Source organism: Octopus bimaculoides, chromosome 14 (assembly GCF_001194135.2).
Source record: "Octopus bimaculoides isolate UCB-OBI-ISO-001 chromosome 14, ASM119413v2, whole genome shotgun sequence".
NCBI lineage: Eukaryota > Metazoa > Mollusca > Cephalopoda > Octopoda > Octopodidae > Octopus > Octopus bimaculoides.
Genome location: NC_068994.1, coordinates 21,239,918 through 21,248,291, shown reverse-complemented (window position 1 = coordinate 21,248,291; position 8,374 = coordinate 21,239,918). Strand labels below are relative to the sequence as shown.

At 36.4% G+C, this 8,374-nt stretch overlaps 1 protein-coding gene across 1 annotated transcript in view; it reads right to left on the bottom strand.

Annotated features, from left to right (window-relative positions):
• Positions 1-4,810: 4,810 nt before the first annotated feature.
• LOC106876136 (cytochrome c oxidase assembly protein COX15 homolog) overlaps positions 4,811-8,374 on the bottom strand; it is a 27,550-nt gene continuing 23,986 nt past the window's right edge. Inside the window, exons 8-9 of the mRNA XM_014924557.2 lie at positions 7,938-8,051; positions 4,811-4,961 (exon numbers count right to left, since the gene is read on the bottom strand). Coding sequence (XP_014780043.1) covers positions 4,830-4,961; positions 7,938-8,051 — 246 coding nt within the window. The 3' untranslated portion in view covers positions 4,811-4,829. The remainder of the gene's footprint in view (positions 4,962-7,937; positions 8,052-8,374) is intronic.

The following is an 8,374-nucleotide window of genomic DNA, read 5'->3' as shown; positions in this document are numbered from 1 at the left end:
GGACAACCTATTTACTACCCAGTTTTTGAGCTTACAGCTCCTTATAAAAACTCACCTTTTTCTCTTTCTGACGTCTTTGATTCCAGATCATTTAAGGTCTAGCCACTGACCACAAAGACACAGCCAGTTCCAGTGACCACCACAGCAGCTATGTTGAGACTGGCCAAATTTGTCCAACAGTATTATGGCAACCTTCATCTTCATCGCCACCACCATGTCCTTAATATTGTCAACATCATCTCTCTACATACACAGCTCAGCAAGCAATTCACCCAGGTTCCAACACTTCACTGTTCGTGAATTACTTCACCATCGATTAACAGCAAATATACAACCTGCAAGAACTCCTGTATCAAGTGACCCAAGCAGCACTTGTAACCATGTAACCAGCCCAGTACTTGTAACCAGCCCAGCGCCATGGCTGCGACTTCATGATACAGTATTTCAACTACTGTGTAAGAATGACCACAAACTGGTATTATTCATTTTTCTTGTGTCTATGAACTTACTTCTCACTTCGATGGCTATAGACTCTTTCACTGTTATCATCTTCATTGCCATCCTTATATATTCTTAACATGCTCATACATCTGCTTACACACACACACACACATACCTTGTTCTCATGATGGCCTATCTATTATTCTGTATACATGATGCACACACAGACACACGTTAACATATCCATAAATATTCTCTTAATCATTCTCACGCAATTGTGTCTCCTTTTTCCATCTGGCAAGTAAATGGTTCTATCAGTTTTCTTTTTTATTGTAATGGCCATGTGATATGATACGAAAGAGCCATTCTCTTCACCTCACACAACCTGGTCCCTTACATCTTCCTTGGTGCACTGTGCTGAATTTTTTCTGTGTGGGGGTTGCTGTCACCACAAAAGTTGGTGTGGTAGTCTTTCAGTGCTCATCCTGAAGATGTGACCAAACCACTATAGCCTGTGCTGCTGGTTTTGGTCTTTAAAAGCAGATGTTGTTGTTTGAGATTCAGTTGCATAGATATCTTGTACAACATTGCCTGCTTCACTTTGCCTTATGGTCTCAGAATCAATGTGGACAAGATGAAAGTTCTAACAGATGTCCTGCCAGCCAGTGTGCATCTTGATGGCATTCAGATGGAGATTCTTTTCTTTAGCCATTGAAATGACTTCAGTACTCTAACAAAACTTATCATGTAAACCTTTCTGTCCATATCATTGCTTTTTAGCTCTGGGAACTTTTCTTTCCTTCCCCTAACATCTTTTTACTTATTGCTCTAAGGTTAGTGGGCTTTTCATTGTTATTTCATTCAAGTTGATCTAATATCTTGCCTATTAATCCTATCTTCTTGTCACACCAACCATCCTGCCAGGTTCTCAACTTTATTTCCTCTCCATTCAACTCACCATTCTCTGATAGTTTAACACTTTCTCTGTCAATCTTTCACTTACATTACCATTATCTTCACTGTTATCCTCCGTTGAGTTTTCTATTTAATAACCAAAATCAGTACCAGTTGAGTTCTGATGTTGATGTAATCAACTAGTCCCCTCCCACAAAATTTCAGGCCTTGTGCCTATAGTAGAAAGGATTATCATTACTACCACTATTGCTACTACTAAGGCAATGAGCTGGCAAAAGCGTTAGCAGTATTTTGTCAGTCATCATGTTCTGAGTTCAAACTCTGCCGAGGTCAACTTTGCCTTTCATCCTTTTAGGGTCAATAAAATAAGTACCAGTTGAGTCCTAGGGCTAATGTAATCGACTTACCTCTTCCCTGAAATTGCTGGCCTTGTGCCAAAATTCGAACTCATTATTATTATTATTAGTAGTAAAGCAGTGAGCTGGCAGAATTATTTCAGTGCCAGACAAAATTGTAAATTGGCAGATCTCAAAATATGTCTTTGTTCTTGTATTTGGTTTGCAAGATTCTTTATGTGAATTCATATATTCAAACAAATTTTGTGTATTGGCAGAGTCATTACCTCAATACTAGTAACACATGTACCAGTTCAATTCTACTCCTTTACTATTAATCAACTGGTTAAATATCTATCCAACTAACTAATTGATCATTTGTTTAACTTGTTGGTTAAAACAGTTGATTTAAAAAAATTTTTTTTTTATGTTCGTCAAAGTTCTTTCGTTGCCATTCACAACCTTTTCTACTTTGCTACAGAGGCCATGTTTGCCTGTCTGAAACATTGCTTGAAAGCAACCTGAAAAAGGATGCAAATTGTGATGAAAGAAAAAAAAAAAATGATCGACTGTTTAATCAATGAGTTAAATAAACAATTGATTAGTTAGTTGAATAGATATTTAACCAATTGACTAATAATAGATTGGAATTGAACTGGTGTGTATGTTAATACTGGCTTAGGTTTCCCCTAGACACATCAATATATGTCATTCTCAGAAAACTACCTTTGGTGCATGCCTCAATCACCTCTTTTTTAAGTATTTCACAATGTCAGCATAACTTCCAGTGTAAGTTTCAACTGTCATGGTTCAGAATATATTTCCTTTGCTAAGATTCGACAGCCAAAGACAATGTCGTTATTTATTTCTTCCCTGTCACCACATATCCTATAGTTACTGCCTCATAGTAAGTCTTTAGTGGCTTCTGGTGGGGAGGCTTTGATCCTGTGTTACAATAATAAAATCCTTTGGTTTCAGCTTTGAATCTTTCAGCTTTGAATCAGCCAGTGTTGGAACTTTTCCTTGTCTACTTCCAATCTATTCCATTTTTTCAGGTATTGGCCAGGGAGGGGCTTTTCTTGCCATTACTTTATCATAGCATTTTGTAGCCCCATTTTTTAGCCTAGATGCTTATCTTTTCACAATTTGTGTTGTTTTCCCCTTTTCTTCACAACTGTCACTTCAGACCGTTTTGCATTTGTTGGCTTCCTTGAATAGAAAAGTTATTTTGTTCATGTTTTGTAACTATTCGATATTAATTTTCCAAGATCCTTGCCTGGATACTTTTGTTGTCCTACAATGAATATTCTTTAATAGTTTTCTGATAGTGGTAAATATAGTCTGTCAGATTTTCGATGGTTTATTCTAAATACTCATTGTTTTTACTTTTTCTGTCTAGACTTGCTGGTTTGTTTAGCACCCAATTGAGAATATTATAACTATAAAAATTACTGGGTCAGCTGAAGTATTGATGCCTATTACCTTTTGTGCATTTATTTTAAGTATTAATCTGAGCCTATAATATTCCTTCCTAATCTTTTCTTTAATTTGTGTGAGTTATGTATTGATTCTTTAGTATTTGTATGTTTGTATTTGGTCTAATTTTCTTCATTTAACATGATTTTTGTGTATTTATTTAATTTTCTCCCCTTCAAAATTTCCCTGGTAAATCTATGTAATTGAGGCAAGCCATATACAAAAAATGGTTGATTGTCTAACCATAACTTTTGTATATGACTCCAATCCTGTTTAACATGTCAGTGTCAAACAAAAAAGGAGTAGAGAAAGGGAGTTCAATTGGAACAGTTCTTTTCTATGGGTTTCGTTTTTATAATTCTGTCTTTTTGCCTGCATTTGCAAAATTATTTGCTGTTTACTATTTTATATATCATCTTATTATTAATGTTAGGTTCCTTGAAACTGGAAATTTGAAACCTCTCACATGTGCTGTCTGTGCAGGCAAGATATCAAATGCCATAATTTTAGGATATCTTCAGTATCAAAAGCATGCCATTGAGAGTTCAGTGCAGATGGGCAGGACATGTTCAAATGCAAGAATGATAGCATTCTGAAAATTATTTTGCATGACCAACATGTAGAGGGATTCTACAGTAAAGACTTGTCCTTGGGGATAAGGATAAGTTGAAACAATCACTAAAATCCCTACAGCTTCATTTAACATCGTGGGAAAGTTATTGCATAGATCAATCTGAGTGGCATAAAATGTGTCATGATGCAGCTAAACAATCTGAACTGAACAAACAGAACAATAAAAGAATTATATCCTGCAATCAACAGACACATTTGTTCAATCCCAGGCAAAATCAAAATCATTATTGTCCCCATTGACTTCATAGCAAAGTCTATACCTGGACTCAAATTACATTCATGCATCCATCATGTAGCTTCTTTTATTCTTAATCCTTTTTCTTTTTTTTAAATCCTTTCCTTCAAACACTCATACATCAAAATCAACTGGAGTAACCATTATATTTATAATTACCATTATTATTATTATTATTATTATTATTATTATTATTATTATTATTATTATTATTATTATTATTATTATAGAATGAGCATATGTGGCAAGCACAGCTCCATGGTGAATTTGGATTTACTTCATTGTACTTAATAAAAAAAGTTTTCATTTTGTCATTACCTTGCAAATAGAAAACTTTGGAATAGTTTGGTGTCTGCTCTGTTTATCTTGGGACTGAAAGTTATGTTCTGTTCTTCAACATTTTATAAACATTCATTTATTAGTTATTCAGGATGGTCTCTCCTTCCCAGGTAGCCACAAGTATGGTAGCACAGATAAACCCCCAAGGAAAAAAAAATTGTGGAAGTATTAACATAAATGAAATAAAATAATAAACAGTATCAAACAAGAAGACAACTAACAGTCAAACATTAAAAAAAGTTTCTATTGATGTAAAAACAAAACCTTTAACATTCTTCCATCTAGTTATGTTTATTGATGTTATGCATTGGACATAATGATGATGATGATGATAATAGATCATTGTGTTGTCAAAAAACAGACTGAATAAGAAAATTTTGATAGTCTGAGGATTGTGAATTTAACACCAAAAAATATAAATAAAACAAAAAAAAAATTACTATTTCAGGTATTATTTATTTTGGAAGCCTTCGTAACTCATGAGACAGCCACGTTGCAAAGGAGAGTAGAACCAGTGATCCAGATTGATGAGTAGCAGCTAATGGTGTTTCTACATAACTCAGCAGAGTTCCGATACCCAGTCCAATCTGTAAACAAGAAACAATATCATAATAATAATAATAATAATAATAATAATATTGTGAATAATGGTGGGAATGAAATTGAAGCTCTTGATAGTGACAGTGTTGCACCCAGCAGGCTCAGAAATACTGGTCTGGCTCCAGCCTGTCATTATCCAGCAATGGACCAGCACACACCGCGTAGATGGAACAAACAAATCAATGCTGTGATCATGGAGTGTTACTACCTGAGCAACCCTGTAGACGAAAATGGTGCTCATATTAAGGGATACTGTCAACGTATGTATGATCAATGGAGAGAAAGAGCATTGTTACAACTCACAGAACAGAGATTATATGATCAAGCTAGAGAAATAAGAAAAAATCGTTGGTTCACAGTAGTAGAGCTCAAAGCTATCAAAAGATGGATATTGGAAAACAGCAGCAGAGGAAACAATGAAAATACAGTTCTTACTGATAAAAGTAATATAGCAGAAAACAGAGGTGAAATCTTTAATCCATAGGAAAGGAACAGTGATAGCTTGCTCAATGAGAGACATATAGATGATCTGGAAGAAGACAATAAAACTAATGGTGACATTACAGATGGGCAAAAGGCAACCTACGACAGAATAGAGGCAAGGCTACAGGAGAATGAGAGCACCATTATTTACAACCTTAAAACGGTTGATCGGTGGAAATTGAACCAAAAAACAAAAAAATGTGAATGAAATTCTAAAATGCATCAGAACAAAAAACATCACAGAAACATAATTTGATCAAGGAAGCGAGTATTGTTGTAGCTGAAAATGTGGGTGTTGATGCCAAGAAAAAGAAATATCATGAGAGTGACGAAAGATAAGATCCATGGTGGAAAAGAAGAATACAGGCAGGGTTAGATATGTTCTTGAAGGACATTTCTGTGTTAGACTGAAGAGAAGGGGGATCTTAAAAGCAAACAAAAATACAGGGCACTGAACAGGAAGTATGATATTGAAAGAAAGGGCCTGAAAGTGGTAATGGAGAAACTGAAACAGCACCTCATTGCAAAAAAAGCAAAGATGGTAAGATACGACCAAAGAATGAAGGGTTTCCACCAGAATAGGTTATTCAGAGTAGATCAGAAGAGATTCTACAAAGAAATAAATGGAGAGTGGACAGATGAAAAGTTGATACCATATAACATTGAAAAATCAAACGTTTTGGAGTGACAAGGAGCACAAGAAGTATGCTGAATGGTTGAAAGAACTGAAACAAACAGTAGTCTGTCCACAACAGGCAGAACTAGTCATTTCAGTTAGGGAAGTGATGGAAATCAGCAAAACAATCGGCAACTAGAAGGCCCCAGGACCAGATGGAGTTCAAGGCTACTGGATCAAAAGATTTGGGGAATGTCATGCATGAATAGCTGCACAACTCAACACCTTGTCATAGATATAGCATGCCCAGGTGACAACAAGGTATGCGATAAAGAAGAAAGAAAAGTCGATAGATATGACAGGTTAGCTTGGGAGGTTAAGCAGTTGTGGTCGATGAAAAAGGTGGTAGTAGTACCAATAACTGTCGGAGCCCTGGGAGTAAATTTCTTGAGAAGTACATGGAACAAATAAGGGCTGCAATAAGGGTGGAGCACTTGCAGAAAACAGCACTGCTTGGAACTGCTCAAATACTCTGGATGGTGCTTGAAAAATAAGGGGTGTTACCTTAGTTCACTGACAGTGAACAGTTGACACCGTAGTACGTCTCCAGTGTTAGAAGCTGTGCAAAGACAATAAAATAGTAATTATTACTATTCAGTAGTCTTATTTTTATCATGTGCTATTACTGTACTACCAAGCACGGCTCTATGTGCCTTGGATATATGCTGTGGTTTGTTTTGGTGCTGTTATTTTCACTGCATTGAAAGTGCTTTACATAGGATGTGTGCAGTGCCTAATAATACTATTTTCTGAATGTTATATATAGGTGGTGGTGTTATTATTATTATTATTATTATTAAGGTGGTGAGCTAGCAGAACCGTTAGCATACCAGGCAAATTGCTTAGTGGCATTCCATCCGTCCTTATTTCAGTCAGTTATTTTATCAATAATATATGCTTGTGTGTGTGTGTGTGTGTATGTATCCACAGGAGCACAAAGAAAAATTGAGTTGTGCAAGTCCAAAGCCAACACCTTGTCTTCATTCCCAGCAAACCACCAATGCCCGATCAGCAGCAGAACCTTTTAAGTATGCATCCACCTGATCCTCGTCAAAAACAATGGATGGACATTACATTATTATAGCCACACAACCACATATATTTTATTATATCAAAAGTTAAGTCTACTCTGTTTTGCCTCAGGCTGAGCTGCTCAGCTCAGTCATGAACAGCCCAAGTCAGTGCTCCAGTAAGGTTGCCTTACAATTCACATGTCTGAAAGGCCTAAAGAGGTATTCTAGAACTGAAGGGGAATGGGAGGGAGAGAGAATGTGATGACTCCAGGAAAAGTGATGAAAGACACTAAAATATAAGAGGAACAGATTTATAATTGTAAGGGGATGGTAGTGGAGAAAGTAGACACTATTGAGGAGAGGAGTAGGGGAGGGAAGGGGAAGGAATTAGCGTCAGGTGTTAGATGGAAAGGGAGAGATATAATAAGGGTGAAATGGGCTATGGAGGGAGGGTCCAGGTTTATCTTACATTATAAAGATGAGTTTGGATGAAAGGTGTGAGGGGAGAGGAAGCATGAAAGAAAGAAACAGGGGAGAGAGACAAGGATCCAGGGAGTCACTGAAGGAAAGTTAAAAGGATGAGCTGGGGTTGGGAGAAAGAACAGTTGAGGAAAAAAAGGTTGAGAGGAGATAGTGATGGATGGCAGAGACTGAGCATCACAAGTGGTGAGAAGATGTACACAGGTAGAATGATGAGGATGGACCAATAACCTTTCATACATTTATGCAGATACGTGTGTGTTTGTGGGTAAAAAAATAAAGCAAAAGTAAAATAAATGTTGAGAACTGACCTGAACAAAAGCCATGGTAAGAAGGCAGTTGACTGCAGTTCGGGCTCGAGGTGATAATGGTGCTTTACGACATAAGGCCCAAAGTGTAATAATGGCAGCAGCTGTACTCTGACCCTGTTTTTACAAGAATTATATAGAAATATATATGTGTGTGTGTGTGTGTGTGTAATACAGTATAGATCACATATTGTTAAATGATTTATTAAATTGTTTCACAAGCAAAGCTCTCTCTCTCTCTCTCTCTCTCTCTCTCTCGTATATTATATATATATATATATATCATGAAAATAAGAGCTGCATGTTCAGTTCCCATGTGTACCAATATCCATTTTTTTCTGCTGAGGGCTTATATGCGCCAATATTAGACTATTTTCTTTAGCCAATACATGGTGAATGCTTACAAGCAAGCTTATAATTATCATTTACAGAATTTTCAC